Source organism: Cryptotermes secundus, unplaced genomic scaffold (assembly GCF_002891405.2).
Source record: "Cryptotermes secundus unplaced genomic scaffold, Csec_1.0 scaffold2833, whole genome shotgun sequence".
Classification (NCBI taxonomy): Eukaryota; Metazoa; Arthropoda; class Insecta; order Blattodea; family Kalotermitidae; genus Cryptotermes; species Cryptotermes secundus.
In genome coordinates this window covers 108283-128792 of record NW_019725468.1, presented here as the reverse complement: position 1 = coordinate 128792, position 20510 = coordinate 108283, and the positions used below count along the sequence as shown (strand labels likewise).

Genomic DNA, 20510 nt, shown 5'->3' with positions numbered 1-20510 from the left:
ACCGCGGCGGCCCTGGTTCGATCCCGGGTCTGGTCAAGTTTGATTTGTGGTTGACAAAGTGGCGCTGGGGCAGGTTTTCTCTGAGTACTTCGGTTTACCCTGCCAATCTTCATTCCACCAATTGCTCCACTTTCACCCTCACCTATCATCTGGGGCTGGTAAAATAGGCCAGAAGTGGCCGCAGTACAAGGGACTTAGTCCCACCCCACTAGCAATAAAAAAACCTAAGAATCTGTCAGTATATGCTTATATACCTTTTACTTAATTGTTATATATTTCCACAGTTAAAACACCATTCTCAACTAATACAAGAATTAATTCATCAAGAGTCCATACTTATATAATTTTTTTAATTCATGGAGATTAATACATCTTTGGAATGTACATTTCTATGAACTGCATCACAGCTTTGTTGGATATGTATATTACATTATATTTACTGAAAGACAGAGTGGGTATTGGAATTCTTGCAGGTGAGCACCTTTCAAATTGGTTCAAGTTCTCATGATTATCACCAGGGGCGCCACATGTCCTTATTGCCTGTTTGAGCTGCAGATGTAGTTGTAACGGCATCTGTCGATGTGGATGGCTTGTTTGAGAGATCTTCTACAACCACTGAGAGGTGACTCTTCGATTCTGAGCATTTCAACAAACCTTGAGTGCCTGTGTTGGTGTTTGATTTGTGGAGTACCTCATTTTGCACATTAAATGACAACCTGAGCATCTTGTCTGGCGATGGGAATGAATGCGATACAAGGTCACTTGGACACTCACTTGCACCGAAACTTGCCGGCAGTTGTCTCTTGTTGGAAGTGGGTGTTTGTGTGGAGGTACTGTGGAAGTCTTCCTTCTTGACGGAGAAGTCTAATGGAGGATTCTTGGTTACTGCAATATGATGTCCTTCAACAAAAGTTGTAGTTCCAGGGATTGCCGTCACTACTGACAGACACTGATCAACTGGTGTCGACAGCGTGACAGGAAGACTGTGGCGGAAAGTAGGATTTGATGAAGATACTGTCGGAAAAACACTGGCAGTCGGAATGGCAGACAATGACTCTTCTGCTGGCACTGGTACTGTTTTGAATGCAAACTTAACTTCAGTGACAGTCCCTAAAATTCCGGTTGATGACATTGAGTCTGTGGTCTGCAGTGGAAGTTTCAGTTTCCCAGGAGCGTCCACAGCAGGGGATGATGTTGAAGTCACCAGAGGCTGCTGTTGTGGTGATGCTGGTGGTTTCAGAGTTTCCGTTCCAGGAAACTGAAAGACTTTGAAACCTGATGATGGACTTCCGAGAGGAATTTTAAACTGATTTGTGTTCACAGTTGTTGGATATGGTTGTGTCTGGTTTTGGATGTGTTGAGAATTCACCAGAGATGGCTGCACTGATGGTGGTGGGGGCGTGTTTGGACTAGGATATGTATCTGTCGTGTCGCAGCTCGAGACAGAGGAGGTAGGACTGAGTAGGGGTGGGCTTCCTGATCGTACTCTTGATGAACAGGCATCGTGTGGCAAACATGATGGACTCTTGGATGGATTCTGGGCAGGTGTTGGGCTTTGAGATCTTGCAACAGCCGTAAACGCACTCGGATGGGATCGGTCAATACTGCCACTGGTAACTGTTGAGCTGGGGCCTACGTTTTCTGTGTTGATCAGTGCTGATGTAGCCGCAAATGTTGTCGAAGTAGTAGAGGTTGTTCCTTGTGTTGCTGCTAGAGGTGGGAAAAATGGTAAAACATTTCCAGGAAGCTGACCACTGTGAGGGAGTAGGAGAGCAAGTTCTCCTGTTGGGAGGCGACTTGGGATGAGTTGTAAGCCACCTGTCATCTGCAGCCTCGTTCCAGAGTTGTGATGATTGTTATTGACGTCTCCAGTTGGGATCTGTGGTAGTATAGTTTGTAGGTTTGTTGTACTGGATGGCGTATTTGGTCCCTGCTGGAGAGGCAAGTGGAGTGCAGTCGACACCCCCATTGTAGGAAACACACTGCCAATAGTACTGCTAATTGCAGTGCTGCCCCCGAAAGTGAAAGGGGACAGCTGTTGGAGTCCTGAAACACAGCTGGAAAGGTGCGCTACCAGGCGCTGTTTTACTGCTGGTTCGACACCTTCTATGCGGCTGATGTAGCGACTGACCTCGCTGGCACATTCGTTGAAACCAGTCTTGAATTTGTGTAGTACTGTAGGGTCTGTTGCCACAGCCACAGCTAATTGCTGGCGCTGTATAGTCTGTAGATGTTTCACCGTCATCTCAAGAATATCAGCTTTCTCCAACTTGGAATGGCGTGCTGGCTGCAACAGTTCATTAAAAAAATACTTCATTATTTGCATGTTAATTATGATGCAAGAAAAGGGAAGTAACAAAGTACAAATTGTCTTTGTATTAATTTACGTCATGTTTTCAGTGAGTAAGGATAGCTCAGTCGGTATAGCATCTGCCTATGGGCTGGACAACAAAGGGGTTGGAGTTCAGTACCTGGTGGGATCAAGAATTTTTTCTTCTCCGTGTCATGCAGACCAGCTCTGAGGTCCATCCAGTGGGTACTTGGGGTAAAGCGATCAGGGCATGAAGCTGACTGCTCACCTCCAACTGGTGCCGAGGTCAAGAAAACGTATATCTAAACCTCCACTCCCCCATACTTCTTCATGGTGTAGTGGTTAATCAGTTATGCAAAGGGAGAATTTTATCTTTTTACATGTTTTCACTATTCTGATATGAAATGGAATGAAAGTATACTGTGCTGGCCATATGTAAACTGGCATTTACTGTGGGGAACATATTTAAATTTAAACATTTTGGATACAATGAATGAAAAAAATTATATACAGTTAAAATAATTTTGCTTAAGTTTAGTTCCTGCCCTTGTAGGTGATGACTGTGTGTACAGATGCATTATGTTACGTATGGGGTCACAGTAATATGCATTACTTGTATGGATATTGCAAATCTGTTGAAGCATTGGTCACAGTCGAGTGACTAGGGCCCTTGCTTTGTATCTGAGTTGTTCCAGGTTTAGTTCTTGTGCCAGGTACAGGCTACCCTGGCCTCATGTAAATTATTATGTGTCTGTTGATTTTTCTATGTTAAAGACTGGAATATGTCAACAGATTTTAATTAAACCCAGTATTGTCATATGTTATGGAGTGACTCTTGACAGGGTTTTAGACTGAATATTGTATTTGTTGACCACTTATACATGTGACTCAGAACTACAAGTAATTACAGCGCCACCGCTAATCTTCACAAATCACCACAGCATTCACTAAGCTTTTTCCTACTTGCTGTGTCTCCACCAACTGTTCCCTGGTAACGGTTTCTAACAGTAGAGATTCTACAGCTTCACGTGCTCAGGTCCTACCTTCACAGGCTACCATACAGAACTTAATTGGATGTAGAAGAAGAAAAAGAAGTGGAGGGTGGTAGTGAGAGACACTACATTGTGGGGGGGGGGTAAGAAACTATATCTTCGATTTTGAAGGTTCCCGGGCAGTGCCCGCTTGTCCTGGTATAGGTAGAGCATATAATCGGATTTTTTTATATAATATATTTTTATGACGCTGGAAGGGGTGCATTATAGTAAAATTTTTTCTAACGTTGGGAGGGCTATATTAGGGCGAAATTTTGATGTTAACAATGGGAGGGCTGCATGTGAGGCATGCAGTGTAACGTGGAAATTTGGTACCAACTCAGCATTTGCTCTAGGACCGAGGAAAACCACGGAAAACCTTGGTCGAGTTGGTCGGTCGCAGGACCTTCTGGATGCAAACTGACTTCTAGCCAGCAGTGTGGCATTAAATGCGCGAACCCTAACATTGGACCCTATCTGGCTGTTGCTTTATGTTGCCCCTGTTGTTTCCCTTATAAGTCTTTGCACGGACCAAGTAGAAAACGCCTATTCCAATAGTACCTCCATTGTGACATACATATTCATTGTTACGGGATCGTGTTTACCGAACCGTTCTCTAGCAACGACTGTTTATCTGGCTCCACAGTTCTTGCTTTGAGCAAATATGCGACAGTTTCATGAAAATGTGTTGAGTAGTTCTCAAGTTGTTCGATGTACAGAGACGGGTGGAGATGTTTTAATAGACCCTCCAAATGACCTGCAGACATGCATAAAAAGAGACTCTTGTATCAAGAAAGTGTGAAATCTCAGTTTTCTTGGGCTTAACTGGCTTTTCAGAGTGCATCCAAAAAAAATACAAGCTATTACATACCTGAGGACTATAATCTTACAAAAAAAAAAGTAGATTTGTTTATAAATGAAAATCAAGTCGTTTTAAAATTGACAGACAGGCAGTGACCCCCCCCCCTCCTGCTCGCATATGCCGAATGCAGGATCCTAGTTGTGGTGTCTAAATAGAGCTTCTATAAACCAACCCAAGTCTAAAAGTGGGGGGGGGGCGCTAAGGGTTCCAAAGAACCGCATGTAGCTCACAAGTTTGTCCACATGTACTGTAGAATGACTGTGNCCCCCCCCCCGGTTATTGACGTGAGACCCGCGTTAAGTTGTTACGTGTTTGTTGATACTGTGATGGTAGTCACGCTACTTTAATTTACGCAGTAACAGATGATAAACTGGCATCAGAATGTTCCATTGTTCAAATGCTAGCCTTCCCCATAATTATGAAAATCGACTCCGGTAGCCAACGACCTCCCCAGCCATAAGGTCACCTTTCCTCCTCCTGTTCCATGTGATGCTGGCCGAGGAAGCGTCTGGCGGTATTTCACAAGGGAACGGCCGTGGGAACATATCATCACCCTTCTGTTCGCATGGGAACCCCACAGCATGTGGCGGTAGGAAACAAAACACTCTCGTACGTCACTAAACCGATTCAGGCGTTTTTTTTCTTCATTTACATGACTTTAAAACGTCGCCCTTCCCAGAGAAACAGTGGAACTACCGACTGTCCCCGCGCTGTTACACGAAACTCGGGACATCAGCTGAAGCGGTAAGGCTCCTAACAGTTATTCGGTTCGAAACTTTGCCAAGGGTTTTTGTTTCTTTCGGCCCCTCCACAGATGACGGAGTATTCGCGTCAGTACGCTTCCTTTGGCGTCATTTAAAATTATATTTTTTCACCGTCATCCAATTATTCGACGTTATGTAGACTAAGTTCCTTGCGATGTCCTTAATAAATATAAAAAATGTAAAACTATCGCGCTGTAAGGGCCGTGGAGGCCAATAGGGTTCTGAGACGTCGAGGTCCCCTCATTCGGCTCACAGATGGCGGTGAGGTTGTCAGCCTTACGCGCCGGCCGCCCTTTACATCCCAAGAATATTCCTGGTACTCATTTGTATTAAGAGTCTGAGTCGACCCTAGGGCCATAGTGCGGCTGGAAGGATTAGGTCGGTTGAAAAAAATCAAATGACCTCATCTGTCTTAATGTGATGTGTTTTGATGGAAGAATTTGATGTCTGCTTGTTTGAAAATTAGAATATACAGAACTATAATTTTGCCTGTGGTTCTGTATGGGTGAGAAACTTTGTCACTGACATTAAGGGAGGAACATAGACTAAGGATGTTTGAGAACAGGGTGTTGAGGAGAATATTTGGACCAAAGAGGGATGAAGTGACAGGAGGTTGGAGAAAACTGCATAATGAGGAGCTTCATAACTTGTACTCTTCTCCAAGTAAATTAAAATGATCTCAAGTCAAGAAGGGTGGGGTGGGCAGGGCCTGTAGCACGAATGGGGGAGACGAGGAATGCGTGTAGGATATTGGTGGGAAAGCCAGAAGGTAAGAGACCACAGGGAAGATCAAGGCGTAGGTGGGTGGACAATATTAGAATGGATCTTAGAGAGACAGGATGGGATGGTATGGATTGGATAGATCTGGCTCAGGATAGGGACCAATGGAGCTCTTGTGAACACTGCAATGAACCTTAGAGCTCCATAAAATGCTGGGAAATTCTTGAGTAGCTGCAGAATTGGCGGTTCCTCCAGAAGGGCTCAGCTCCATGAGTATGTAAGTGAGTAAGTAAGTAAGAATGTTGGCAGAATCTGGAAATTCCGGATTTTTGTCTGGCACCAGTTTTGCCACAGTTTTGTCATGTGCAGTATAGTCGGAGGTAGGATTTTGGAACTGCGGCAAGATTTGGAAGCAGGGTCTATTTTGTTCATACGTACGGCATGGAATCTGGTGACGTGGTGTGGAAAATAATATGGAAACTAGTAACGCAATACAGACAGGTTTTGGAAATAGGAACGCGGGAAATGTGTATTTTCGGAACACGACACGACAGCGTGGCATTAACGTAATAGAGAGTTAACAGGGATGTAACTTACGTCCTTCTTCATGGCGTCCAAGATGAGGGCCTTCAGCTCGTTCAGACAGTGGTTGATTCGCGCTCTCCTCCTCTTCTCCATGATCGGCTTATTGCTCTGCACAGCAACAACAACAGTAACTCCTTATTAGGTACAGTTAAGTCATTCCCATACAATGACGGGTACATCCGTCTCTAAAATATCTTGTTATTTAATTGCCATATTGAACCAGTATTTAAACACTTTATAACTAGAATGTAACATTATGATGTTAGCGGGGTATTGGGAAGTTTTGGCAATATTTATGAAAACTTTTCCACTTTTTAATTATCAGACGCCTTGATATAACACTTCGTCACTCGCCCTAAGGGAAAATCATATTGTGGTGTGTAGACCCTTTGCTAAGTAATGTCCATTAAACAGCAACAAAGGAGTGGTTTTCCGCGTGGTCCATGCCGATGGCTGCGCAAGCAACAGTGGAATACGTCATGCCACCGCTAAGCAACAATTGCACTGCAGTAGAGGAACGGTGTTTTCTAAACGGTCAGTGCCGAGATGTTATAAGCGAGACAGTGAATTGGTGAGCAGTCAGTCAGTCAGAGGACTGCTGCAGTTCGGTCGTTGTGAGCTGTTGCTGCTAGAAGCTGGTAGCTGAGGCACGGAGATAGTTCGGGAACCCAGAGGAAGGGAGCATCCGCCGTTGGTAGCCGTTATCAGACAACGACCGGTGAAGACAAAACAGGCTGAGAAGGCTTAAGTGTGTGGTGGATTAGTGAAACGGTTATAACTTGTACTCACGGATCTGTAAGAGCTCAATAAAACTCCGTCTATAGTCACACTCATACACGTGACAGTATATTGAGGGTGCCTGAGAACAGAGTACAGGGCAGAATACCTGGACCAAAGAGGCGAAGGAGAAGGGGGAGGAAGATGATAAAGAAAATTGCATGAGGGGCTTTGCAGTTTGTGCACTTCACCAACTGCTATTACGTACTTGTTATTTATGTTGTGTTGTTATGACGCTGTCAGTATCCGGACTACATAGCATCGAATCAAACAATGGTTGATGGATATTATGAACTGGAAAGAGGAATTTGGAAGAAGGCAAAATTACCGTTTCTTGTATTTTCATCTTTATGCCTGGACAGCGCAGTCGGTATAGCGACTGGAAACGGGCTAGACGACAGAGGGGTCGGAGTTCGAGTCACGGTAGGGTCAAGAATTTTTCTGTGCATGTCGTCCAGATCTGTTCAGGAGCCCACCCAGCCTCCTATCGAATGGGTACCCGCGGTAAATCTGCCGGGACGTGAAGCTGGCCACTCACCTCTATTTAGTTCCGAGGTCAAGAATGGTAGAGCTACACCTCCGCTGCGCCGTTGCGTCTTCACAGGGACAATTTTACCTTTTTTATTGCCTTTTCATTAAGGGACTCCTTCATATGAACTTGCCACAGTTGAATGAATTGAACATTTTGTGATGTTAAGTAACGAGATGTCTTTATCTGTGTTACGAGGCACTATTAATGAATCAACTCCATGAGGCTAATACTCGTAGTTTTGCAGCTATATAAAAGTTCCCTATCTTTTATAGCCCGGAAAATACGTTACTTGGTCAAAGTGTTTGAACCCAATTTTGAGCCACCTCATACAGTCAACATCCTCGCGCCCTATTGCTCTATAATTTTTTAATATTATCATTCCATTAAGCCTCGATCTCCATATGGTTTCTTCTGTTCAGGGTTTCCGACCAAAATTCTGAAAGCATTTTTCGCCCCTCTCCCAACTTTTGGAAAAAGCAACTGTTCGCTTAATTCCACAAGCAGTTTAGTAATTTGTAATGCAGATCTTTCTTAATTCTTTTATTGTGTTGTCTGTAGCAAATAGCCCCTGCAGTTAGGCTGCTGCAAAACAAAGTAATCCAGTGTCGGCATGTAACACCCAATCAGCCAGCACTTCAGACTGGTCCCGTTCCATGAATGGTTTACCAGCGGTCAGTTAAAGCAGTAATTTAATCACGAGAATTACACACACACACATATATGTATATAAAGCAAGTAAAGGTATCCCTGTAACAGGCCGTGGAGGCCCATAAGTTTGTGAGATGTTGAGATTCCCACATTTTCTAGACAGTCGGCTCACAGATGGCGGTAACATTGTCAGCCCTACGCGCCGGCCGTCCTTTACACCCAAGAATATTCCTTGTACTGGTGTGTATATATATATATATATGTCTGTTCGTAGGGAGGAAATGAATCTGCATAATGAGGAGCTTCATATCTTGTACTCCAAGTATAATTAGAATGATAAAGTCAAGGAGAATGAGATGAGAAGGGCATGTAGCACGAAAGGGAGAGAAGAGGAATGCATGTAGGATATTGCTGGGAAAGCCAGATGGAAAGAGACAACTAGGAAGACCAAGACGTAGGTGGGTGGACAATATTAAAATGTATCTTAGAAAGATAGAATGGGATGGTATGGACTGGATTGATCTGGCTCAGGATAGATACCAATGGAGGGCTCTTGTGAACACGGTAATGAACCTTCGGGTTCCATAAAATGTTGGGAAGGTCTTGAATAGATGCACAATTGGCGGCTTCTCAAGAAGGGATCAGCTCCATGAGTGAATGAATGGACTGCTACAGACATAACATGGTCAGTCCTCGTGATTCTGGCTCGTATCCCTCCGAAACATTCACATGTTTAGCTTACCATGAGCAGGCAACCTTAACAAAAGAAAAGTCCCTGCGTGTTCAGCGAGATCTCCGGTTTGGCGATTTTGGTTCTCATTGTATTAATATTGTATTTTAGCTTCATTTTGTGTGTAGAATATTATATTCTGTTTCAGTCCCGCAATGTACGAGTCATTTTATGATAACTATACACTTTCTACTATTACGTTTTCGGCCACGATTTTTGGCCATCATCAGGTAGTCCTTAATGTAGTCACTCTCAACTCGCTCTGCTATTGCCCCTCAACTGGCCAGTGTTTACAATTGTGGACGATCATATTGTTTACAATGTAGGTTTTTAGTTGTAGACCTGTTGTAAACAACAATATGACCTTCCCTCAATTGTAATCACTGGCCAGTGGAGGGGAAATAGCAGACAGAATTGAGATTGGCCAAAAATAGTGGCCGATCTAATTGACCTCATGGAGCCGTGCCCTTCTTGAGAAGCCTCCAATTGTGCAGCTTCTCCAAGAACTTCCCAGCATTTTATGGAACTCGAAGGTTCATTACTGTGTTCACAAAAGCCCTCAGCTGGCCTCTCTCCTTAGCCAGATCAATCCAGTCCATATCACCCTAACCTATCTCTCTAAGATCCCTTTAATATTATTCACTCACCTACGTCTTGGTCTTCCCAGTAGTCCCTTTCCATCTGGCTTTCCCGCCAATATCCTATATGCATTCCTGTTCTCCCCATTCATGCTACATGCCCTACCCATCCCATTCTTGATTTGATCATTCTAATTATACTTGGAGAAGAGTACAAGTTATGAAGCTCGTCATTATGCAGTTTTCAACAACCTCCTGTCACTTCATCTCTCTTCGGTCCAAATATTCTCCTCAGAATATCACCCGGAACATGTCATATAGTTATCGCATTGTGTGTTTAAAACAGAATCCAGTAACTCTCAAATTATGATGTCACGATTCGTGTCACTATCTACCGACACCGCACACTCACGGTGTTTTACACATAGAATATTATTCATATCACAGCAGTGACTACGGCACTGTCTTGTGGGAAGTAAAGCCTGTAGCTGTGTCCCAGAAAATACTGCAATTCAAACTCTGTTCTTGTCCGAAATGGCGTTGGCTAACTATACCTAACTGTACGTGGGGGTTTGTTACTCTATCCACCGCGTACGCGAGTGTTCAAAACAAACTCCGTGGTTTTAGTCCGCAAGCGAACTATACCGACCGAGCGACCGCCGCTTGTCGGCGAAGTTAGTGCCTGTGGTCTAGTAGTTAAGAGTTCCTGGCTACAGATCCAGAGTCCCCGGCTCTACCAGATTTTCTGAGAAGTAGTGGGTCTGGAACGGGGTCCACTCACCCTCGTGAGGATAATTGAGGAGCTATTTGAAGGAAATAGCGGCTCTGGTCTAGAAAACCGAAATTAACGGCCGTGGGCATTCGTTGCGCTGACCACGCGACACCCTCTATCCGCAAAAGTTGGTACTAACTTCGCCGACAAGCGGCGGTCGCTCGGTCGGTATAGTTCGCTTGCGGACTAGAACCACGGAGTTTGTTTTTTGTTTTGATCCATGAAGTTGTAAGGAAGAACGAATTGTACTTACCCTCCTCTGCTCCGCCTTGGACATCCCATGGTGCTGGGGTTTGTGGTCATATTCGTCCTCACTGATAGGCATGATGAAAACAGTAATTAAAACGAACACCAATCACCTACTTCTTACAGGCTGTGATGTCGCAAACTGTCTCATCGTTAATTACAATTTTAAAATGTTCACAGCATCACATTAATTTATTCTTATTCTTCTTCACTGATTTAAATTCATATATTGACAGAATTTAATGTCTTTCTCACAGTAGCTGTATTTTGTGACATATCATACAGTTCCAGTCAGTATTCCACAAAAATTCATCGGGAAGTGATTTCTTTTTATGGATAATTTTATACGATGTATTTTTTTATGTTACTCGATACTGGAACGGATAAAATATGAACTTTTTCGTCGATATACTTCAATTTTACGCCATATTACAAGTTTGTGATCAGTAAATAAAAAAATTTCAGTCCACCTTTCACGAAAGTCCATCGGAAACTAACAGTTTATTATGCCTAGTATTTTTTTTTGCATTGTTACGCGTTGTAAGTATACAAGTTTAAGTATTTAAATTAATATAATTAATTAGGCTTTCATTTTGCATCACAGTACGCCTGTGTAAGCCAGTGAATGATTTCCAGTTCTTATTGTGTTGAAGTTTATTGGGAAATGACACTCTATTTTTCGGAGTCAATTTATATTCCTATTCTAAACTATCATTTTCAGTATTGAAATCACTATAATTACACATCCGTTATCCCATAACACAGTTTTCAGTCAGTTCTTGTGAATCTTTTCATATTTGTATCTTGTTAATTGAAGGAGTTCAATATTTAAATTCACAAACTGAATTGTTCCTTCACTTTGTGCCTCATTTCACATGTTGTAGTCCAGTAAACGCGGAAATTCGCAGGGAAATGGCAGTTCATCCATCTGGGTGTACCCGCATTCTTTCTCGCACTGAACACATCAACTTAACGTTTAAATTAACAAACCTCCACTACACTTTCATTTTACAGCACTTTGCGCATGTGTAGACCAAGAAGCACGGAAATTTCAGCCCATATTTTAAGAAAATCCATCGCGTTATTCTTACGTTATCTTTTTGTTGTAAAATCACCAGTGTCAGTAGTTTAATTGGCACAGTTTAATATAGTTCTCACCGTTGTCACACTTCACGACACATCACGTACTCAGCGTCTGGTGAAGACGGATATTGTAGTCTGCGTCGTGCGGAAGTCCATCAGGAACTGATAGCAGCAGATCGCCTTAACAATTGAGGAATATCCTTTCCCGTCACCTCCCCCCACCAACCTTCTGACAGTTCCCGTAACAAGTCAGCAGCTGAAGTAGCAGCGGTGGGGGAACTTGTGCGTAACTATACCAGTCCACGCACAACGCGTGTGTATGCGTGTGCAGAGCAGTGGGAGAGAGTGTGTGTGTGTGGGAACCATGGGAATTCGTACTGTAAAAGTTTTATGTGTATAGGAATGTTGATAGGGGAAGTGAAGGGGCAGGCATTGTTTTGAAGCAGGTGAAGGGGAAGGTAGGAATGAGTGGGGGAGAACGGAGGGAGAGGATATCACTGTGCTCCCTTCTACGACAAAACAAGAAAAGAAAGAAAGGGAACAGAGGCATAGGATCACCTGGGAATATTTTAAAACGTGGGAAAAAATATTTTTAAGAGTTCCGAAAAGCTTCGGTGTCGTGTCGCATGTTAGTCGTGTGTATAACTTTGTTCTTCAGAGGGAACGGGTTGGGGGAGTTTGATGGACATTTAAATGCCCCTTCCCCCTCGTCGCCACTACTCTGAAGCACTGAAAGAACGCGTAACATTCGCGGCACTGCAGAATTGCGGCATTAGCTAGAATAGAAAGCCGATTACTAATTATAACCGTATTTGTGGAAATACCTATAATTATACTTAAGGTATTTTCAATTTAATGTGTCTTAATAGTCTATTTTTTACGTATTTTTGCTTACAACCCTCAGAACTAAATTACATATTCAATTTTGACAAAAAATACAATTTTTTTTCTAGTTTTCTCATTGGAAAAATAGAGGTTCCCCATATGTGCAGCCTTGTACGGTATTTTGAAGTATTGAAATTAAGAAAGCGAAATGTTATAGCTTGGTGTTGTTGTTGTTGTTGTTGTTGTTGTTGTTGTTGTTGTTGTTGTTGTTGTTGTGAGCCGTGATCGCTCAATTGGTATAGCGACTAACTAGCTACGGGCTGGATGACCGGGGGGTTTGGAGTTCAAGTCCCGGTACGGTCAAGAATTTTCTCATCTGCACGTCGTCCAGACCGGTTCTGGGGTCTATCCAGTGGGTACCGGGTGCTCTTTCCTCGAGGTTAAAGAGCCTGGGGCGTGAAGCTGACCACTCACCTCCATCTGTTGCCAAGGTCAAGAATGCGTAGTTCTGTGTATATTCACCCCCCACACGTCTTCATGGCGGTGCTATTTTTTACCTTATGTTCTGATATCCGGAAGCGAGAGGAAAAGAAATCACCGTGCAGTCTGCAGAAATTAAATATTTAACTTTTTCACATGTGGAGCCGGAATAGCTCAGTCGGTATAACAACTAGATTACCGGCTGAGCAATTGAAGAATCACAGTTTGATTCCCATCAAGGAAAAGACTTTCCTTCACGGGCCCACGAAACCTGCTCTCGAGTGAGTATAGGAGCAAAGAGGCCGGGGCGTGAAGCTGGCCACTCACTTATGTCAAGTATAGAGATATGTCTTCACGCCACGGTGTTTAATTAATATCGGGGACAAATTTACATTTCATTTTACCTCTTTTTGCAGGTCACAACTTTTACAATGTAGGCCCCTGTTGCTGGGTTTGAGGCCCTCACTACGGCGACTGAAGGTTACGGTCTTCTGCGTTGTGACGCCGTATAATTCGGAGAGACTCCGAAGTTTCGGCGAAACATGTCATCTTCAGTGTCGAAAAGCTTAGCTTGTTGTCTGCTTATGCTGGTTCCTTGTTTGGCTTCATTTTCAATCCAGAATTTGGAGAATGTGCTCTTCCGAAACGTCGTTCTCTCTCCGAACAACAGAGTGTTACCATGCCTTTTAAACCACTATTATTTTTCTTGTTATTTTCTCAATTTTGGCTGGTAATAAAATTTAAATATCTTTCCAACTTAAATATTTGTGTGGGTGNTGGGGACATACCAAGGGGCGTCCGTTAGCAGACGCAGAGCTTTAGACTGAAATCGCTCAAAGATGGCAATGTTGGTGTTCGAAGCAGAGCCCCATAGTTGAATGCCATATGTCCACACAGGTTTGATGATGATGACTAATAATGTGTGAAATTACGTACTTCGAAAGGGAACGAAAATTCAGATGCTCAAAGAACGCGTTACATGTTGGCAAGAAAAACCAAACAGAACTGGAAACGAGTATATTCGTGAGTGGGCTTGAATAGGACAGAGGATGTGGTCTCTTGGTCATGATGAGCAGTAGTACGAGGCTGTGAGTTTCCTGCGTTCATTTACGTTCTTTACATTATTTGGGGAGTTGCGTACATCTAAATTCATCATCATTAGCAAAACAGCCCTTTTCGAGGCACAGCCTTCCTTAGAGGGCTCTGATATTGCATCCGGTTTTCATTTATTTGGATTAAGGTAAAGCTATCCCTGTAACAGGCCGTGGAGGCCCATAGGGTTGTGAGACGTCGAAGCTCTCACATTTTCTAGACAGTCGGCTCATAGATGGCGGTTAGGTTGTCACCCTTACGCTCCGGCCACCCTTTAGCCCCAAAAAGATTCCAGGTACTCATTTCTGTTAGAAGCTGAGTCGACCCCAGGGCTGGAAGGATTAGGTAAATTGGAAATATCCACCTCATCGAGACTTGAACCCGCTACCCCCCAGCCTGTAGCATAGTGCCTCAACCAACTACAATACCACGTTCCCCCCACTTATTTGGATTTCGCGACAGTAATGTTTTTACAGAGCAAGGTCGTCAGCCTTGCGTCCAACCCCCAACCTGGAGGACCAGGTCTCGGTTTTCGTGTCCCCCAGTGACGGGGTCGCCCCCAGGAACCGGACCAGCTTTTGGTCACCAACGACTCGAAGGGCCACGGTGGAGGTATTCTAACCCACCTCCATACGAATATTACAATATAATCTGGCGTGTCCTCATAGCATACCAAAGTACAAGCTGATGAAATACAGCTTAATGTTTCTGTTGTGAGGGATTGGTCAAGGATTATCAGATGTGCGTTCAGTTAGTAGGACGTCAGTGTTCTCGTAACTTCGGACGAAGATGTGACAGTTTTACTGTCTGGCACTCTGTACGTAAACCAAGTATACACAGATAACGAGTCATAGTAATTGATCCATGGAAATGAACAGAGTGACCTTGACCCGGTTCCTATTCATAGAAGTTCTTCAATGTGTTTGCAAGTTGCGTCATGCACTTTTTGAAGAGGCAACTTTACCTTCTATTAAGTCAGTCGGGATAGCTCAGTCAGTATAGTGACAGGCTACGGGCTGGACGGCAGGGGTAAGATTCTTTTCTTCTCCACAGCACCCAGACCTGCTCTGGGGCCTACATAGCCTGCTGTCCAATAGGTTCCGGGTGCGATTTCCCCCGGGGTACATTAACAGGGGCGTGAAGCAGACCACTCACCTCCATCTGGTGCCGAGGTCAAAGATGGTGGTTCTACACCTCCACTCCCCCATATGTTTTCACTGCGTGATGCCTGATTAATTAAGCACAACCTCACCACCTTCTGTTGGAGCCTCGGCCTCTCACACCTCTATGGGCCTCCACTGCCTGTAACTGAGATAGCTTTACCCCCTTTATTTTACAGGGACAACTTTACTTTTGACCTAAGTCAAATTTTACGAGACGCGGCGAAATATGGATAGCCCAACAAGGGCTAAATGACAGAAATTTTCGACCCGTACAGGAAGAAAGGAGGGGGAGAGAGAGAGAGAAACTGCTTTACGTGACAGCACGTGACATTTCTTGACATATCATTCGAACAACATAGTCAAGAACAGAGGTAGAGAATATTTTTGCCTTGTCACGTAAGTAGCAGATAAAATTATTCATGTCGAGACGTTTGCGAATTTCCACGTTATCAGCCCCCTGATTATAAAGAAGTATTTTTTCTATGTCGTCTGTAGGTCTATATGAGGCCTATGTATGTATGTACGTATGCTCGCCTCGGCAGCACCTGAATTTTATTCGTGTTCATTATTTAGGAGTTTATCTGTCATAGGTAATTTTACCTGTGGTTCTGTATGGGTGTGAAACTTTGTCTCTGACATTAAGGGAGGAACACAGACTGAGGATGTTTGAGGACAGGGTGTTGAGAATATTCGGACCGAAGAGAGATGAAGTGACAGGAGGTTGGAGAAAACTACATAATGAGGAGCTTCGTAACTTGTGCTCTTCTCCAAGTATAATTAGAGTGATCAAGTCAAGGAGGATGAGATGGGCAGGGCATGTAGCTCGAATGGTGAAGGAGAGGAATGCATGTAGGATATTAGTAGGAAGGCCAAGACGTAGGTGGGTGGACAGTATTAATGTAGATCTTAGAGAGATAGGATGGGATGGTATGGATTGGACTGATCTGGCTCAGGATAGAGACCAGTGGAGGGCTCTTGTGAACATGGTAATGGACCTTCGAGTTTCATAAAATGCTGGGAAATTCTTGAGTAGCTGCAAATTTGGCTTCTCAAGAAGGGCTCAGCTCCATGAGTGATCCGTCATAGGTTGGTGCCAGATGAATCTGTACTTACCAGCTCCATGCGATCCACAAATTAGAAAACGGCGATTTTCTCGAAATCCGCAATTTCTGAGGACCATGTCCCTAAATAAAGCTGCATAGGCAGTATTTTCAGATAAACACCGGGACGCGCACTGGGAGGCCGAAACACAGTATGTCGGTCACACGGATTTCGTTGTTGTTCGGCATTCAGCAACAGAGAATGATGACGCGAGGAACAATTGATTTCGTTTCCATGGTAACTAAGTCAAGGCTAATCGTGTATGAGAAAGTGTGTGCGGTGTCTTTGCGACGATTTTTCTCCTACGTGGTCACGATTTTGCTTGCTTTCGTAAAATCGAGAAATGGTTTAGAGGTTTTGATGATCCATGGTATCAGTGCCGTTCCGTAAGGTTGCCTACACAGCGTATGACGTAGCCTGCTTCGTACAGTATATGGGCTTCGTGTTTTACTTGTGTTCCACCACGATGATGACCGCTTCAACTTGAGGCATCCCACGCCCAAATTAAGATTTTCTAGCTCATAGTGTGGATAATTGATATTGCTGTTTTAATTTCCTGTTGATATTAACCATCAGTCTCTTGGCCGCTGTCTGGTCCGAGACATGAAGTCGAGACCTCCAAAATACGCTTATGTCTGTATAGTATTTTCTTCCATAGACGTTTTCCAGAAGGTCGCATGTTCGATTCCCGATGTCACTGGATTTTTCAATTGACCTAATTCTTTCAGCCGCATTATGGCCCTGTGGTCAACTCCAACAAAAATGAGTACCAGCAATCTTCTGTGTGGTAAATTGTCGCCGGCGCGTGAGGCTAACAACCTCACCGCCATCTGTGAGCCGATTATCTAGAAAATATGGGAGCCTCGACGTCTCACAACCGTATGGGCCTTCACGGCCCGTTACAGGGACAGCTTTACATTTTTTTTTCCAGGTAACATTTTGTGTGAATTTCTCATCTCAGCACAGAAACACAAGCGGAGAAAAAGACAGAATATGAATTCGAAGGTCACTATTAACTAGGATGTAACAATGTGTAGAAGTCGATCGACGTTTCGGAGGAATGCCAGCTTGTTTTTGGTTTCTTGCTTGGTTTACTCTTCTATCCCGAAGATGGAGGCATTCCTAGAAGATAATATTCTTCAAGTCACCCCGGTGAGTGCCTCCGATCCAAAATACCGATTCTGGAAATGGGGGGGGGCGACATGAAGTGATATCGTTGACATGACGTTGTGGAGGGAGGAGTTGCTGTAGTGGGTGTGTAGGGGAAGTGGGTAGGCAGTCTGCCGCATTGTGTGTGAGAACACTGAGCGCTCTGGGTTCCCACAGTGGACGAAATGGTGGTGGGGGTAGCCAGTGAAGGCATGTCCTTTGCCATTCCTGTACTGCAGGATGGAAGAGCCAACACAGGTCAGTGGTGGATCGCCCGTGGTTCGAGGCTAGACAGAGCCTTCTTACTTCTTGACAGCAGGTGCTGTTGGCCTTCAGCACTCGTGCCGTTCTCTCTTCTGATACACGACCCTCTGTAGTTTACTGACGTTTCGGAGGAACATACTACTTCCATCTTCAGGATCGAAAATGTGCTAAAAAAAAGCAAGTAGCCTTGCATTGACACTGTAGATGACGGCCGAAACTTTGGAGAAGTTCTACCACACTACACGGTGTCCAAAACGGTATTCTTCATATGATGTGGTGCAAATTTCTCTATATCTTTCAGACATCTCGGTCTGTCTTCTAGTACCCTGGGGTCGACTCAGTCTCTAACAGAAATGAGTACCAGGAATTTTCCTGAGGGTTAGTGAGCGGTCGGTGCGTAGGGCTGACAACCTCACCGCCTTCTGTGAGGCGGTTGTCTAGAAAATATGGGCTCCTCGACGTCTCACACCGCTATGGGTCTCCACGGCCTCTTACAGGGATGAATTTACGTTTACCTTTTGGTTCATTTTCAGTGTTTTTTTATCTATTTTAATTGCATGTCTTAAGTGCTACAGTCGTTAAAGCAAAGGTAAGGCTATTCATGTACTTAATTATGTCATTAAGCATTATGCCATGAAAGCATACGAGGAGTGATCAGCTTCACGCCCCTGCCGCTTTCTCCCAGGCTGGATGGGCTTCAGAGCCGATCTTGACACTGAGGAGAAGAGAAAATTTTTTTACCCCTGCCGGAAAACGAACCCCGGTTACCCTCACGAGGCTGAGTAGACCCCTTCCAGACTCACTACTTCTCAGAAAATCTGGTAGCTCCGGGAATCGAACCCGGACCTTTGGATTTGTAGTAAGGAACTCTGACCACTAGACCGCGGTTACAATATTAGCTGTAAAATAGTTTTCCGCATTTTCCTTCTAAATTCATATTATTCGTGGCGGTGCTTCAGTGGAATTTGTTAGCCTCTGTGCGCGGTGTGTAGTGACGCTTCTCGTTGCGTAGTTCTCTCTACAAACATTGTCTTTAGAACTCAGTGCTGAGAGGAGTGTTTGGTCGGAAGGCAGACGAACGAGTGAATTCCGCCACTGGCAGTGAGAGCAGGGGGCGAGAAGGGGGATGCTGAACAGGGTGGGGGTGAGTAGCGTGGCAGACTGCCACCAATTGAAGGGAGGGGGGTGGCCCCATGGGAAAGTTGGGTGCCTGCCCTGCCCTACTTTGTTACGCAACATTTGAATCCGTTTGCCCTGAGGCACCTGCGCCATGTGCCTTGCCCGCTCAACATCAATTGACGTTTTATGTAATGACATTGTATCGACTGTGATGGTTCCTTTGTGGCTGGTAACTTCCGAAAGCGTCACCAGACATTTGAGACTCTTTCAGCGATGCCTATACTATTGGATGTGACGCCGTGTAGTCTGGTACAAGTTCACCTACGTTTCTCGCCATCTTCAGATTCGAAGAAGGAAGTTGCTTGGGTTACACTTCAATGCTGAAGATGGAGGCAGTATGTTCCTCCGAAACATTGTTGAACTACGGGACTGCACGGAGTCACATCCCACAAGAAAGTTCTCTTCACTAGATAGCTTGACCCTCTTCTGGGTACGTGTTAGGTACGGCCACATCGACACATGATGACGATGTTGATAACTCAATTAAATTATCTATTTATTTACATGCTTACTCAATAGCCCAAGGGGAAATTATAAAGCAAAGAGACAAACAAAAACAAAACAAGACAACGTATATGAATTAGACAGTAAATGTTCAATTACAGTCACAGAAACAATACACGAATGTGTCTATCTACCTATATATATCTATGGCTCTACGTCACTTTGTTGGTCCTTGGCTGTTTTAGTTTCTTGTTCTATACACAGTCGGTAGGACTCCTTGGAAAGGGGATCAGCCCGTCGCGAGGCCGCGACCTACACACAGGACAACAGAAACACTGAATAAACGCGCATAGACATCCATGTCTCGAGTGGGATTCAAACCCACGATCCTAGTGTTCGAGAAAGCGAAGACGGTTCATGCCTTAGACCGCGCGGCCACTGTGACTGGCAAAATATACATACACGCACATAAATTATTGCTGAGTAAGTTAAGATGTCGGAGAAGTTCATGGAGGTAGGCCTAGGTCCACTGGGGCTGTAGTGCCAAAATGTAAAGTTGTCCCTGTGCTTAATGAAAGCATTACGCGTTACATGAAGACTTAGGGCAAGTGGAACCGTAGCTCCGCCGTTGTTGACCTCGGAACCAGATGGAGGTGAGTGGTGAGCTTCACGCACCTGTGGGGCTCACTTCTAAGGAAAGAGCCCCGGGTACGCATTGACGAGGTGGCGGGGTGGGCCCCAGAGCCGGTCTGGACGTCGTGGGGAGTAGCCAAGTCTCTAGCCTCTGCCGGGAATCGAACTTAAATTCACTAGACATATTTTTCTTCTTCTGTTCATGTTTGTATTGTGCTTAGTTAGTTAGTTATTGGAGAGGGTGGGTTTCCCCATGCACTGAGACCAGTATTGGTCCATTGTGCTTCCCTCTATGATATTCTACCAGTCTCTATACCCTACCGATATTGGTGCGTACCATCAGTCCCGACCGAGCCAGCGAGTTCGGCCTCTACTGGCTTGGCGGTATCTATAATGCTTCCCCATCTATCAGAGGCGTTAGAGACTACTGTTGGGCGGGAAATGTCCTTGAATTTAGCTCAGTGACCTCCTTTAGAGATATGAGGTTATTTTACGTGCCGTAAAGCTACGACACGGGACCCACGGCTTAAAGTCCCTCCCG

At 44.5% G+C, this 20510-nt stretch overlaps 2 protein-coding genes across 2 annotated transcripts in view; one reads left to right on the top strand and one right to left on the bottom strand.

Annotated features, from left to right (window-relative positions):
* The window catches only part of LOC111863466 (tRNA wybutosine-synthesizing protein 4), a 77988-nt gene that overhangs the window by 17719 nt on the left and 39759 nt on the right, over positions 1–20510 (top strand). The gene's annotated exons all lie outside the window — the stretch shown is intronic.
* Positions 334–11991, bottom strand: LOC111863467 (mucin-5AC). Its single transcript, XM_023849813.2, has 3 exons — positions 10564–11991; positions 6286–6381; positions 334–2287 (listed from the first exon to the last, which is right to left on the bottom strand). Exons 1-3 carry the CDS (start codon positions 10633–10635, stop codon positions 512–514), a joined length of 1944 nt encoding a protein of 647 aa, XP_023705581.1. The 5' UTR covers positions 10636–11991; the 3' UTR covers positions 334–511.

Bases quoted from the DNA above. Each gene is read 5' to 3' on its own strand.
- LOC111863467 (XM_023849813.2), bottom strand. From the start codon at position 10,635: ATGCCTATCAGTGAGGACGAATATGACCACAAACCCCAGCACCATGGG. The intron at 6,382-10,563 runs GTAAGTACAATT...GTTGCTGTGCAG, and splicing joins CCAAGGCGGAGCAGAGGAGG to AGCAATAAGCCGATCATGGA. The intron at 2,288-6,285 runs GTAAGTTACATC...GAACTGTTGCAG, and splicing joins TGGACGCCATGAAGAAGGAC to CCAGCACGCCATTCCAAGTT.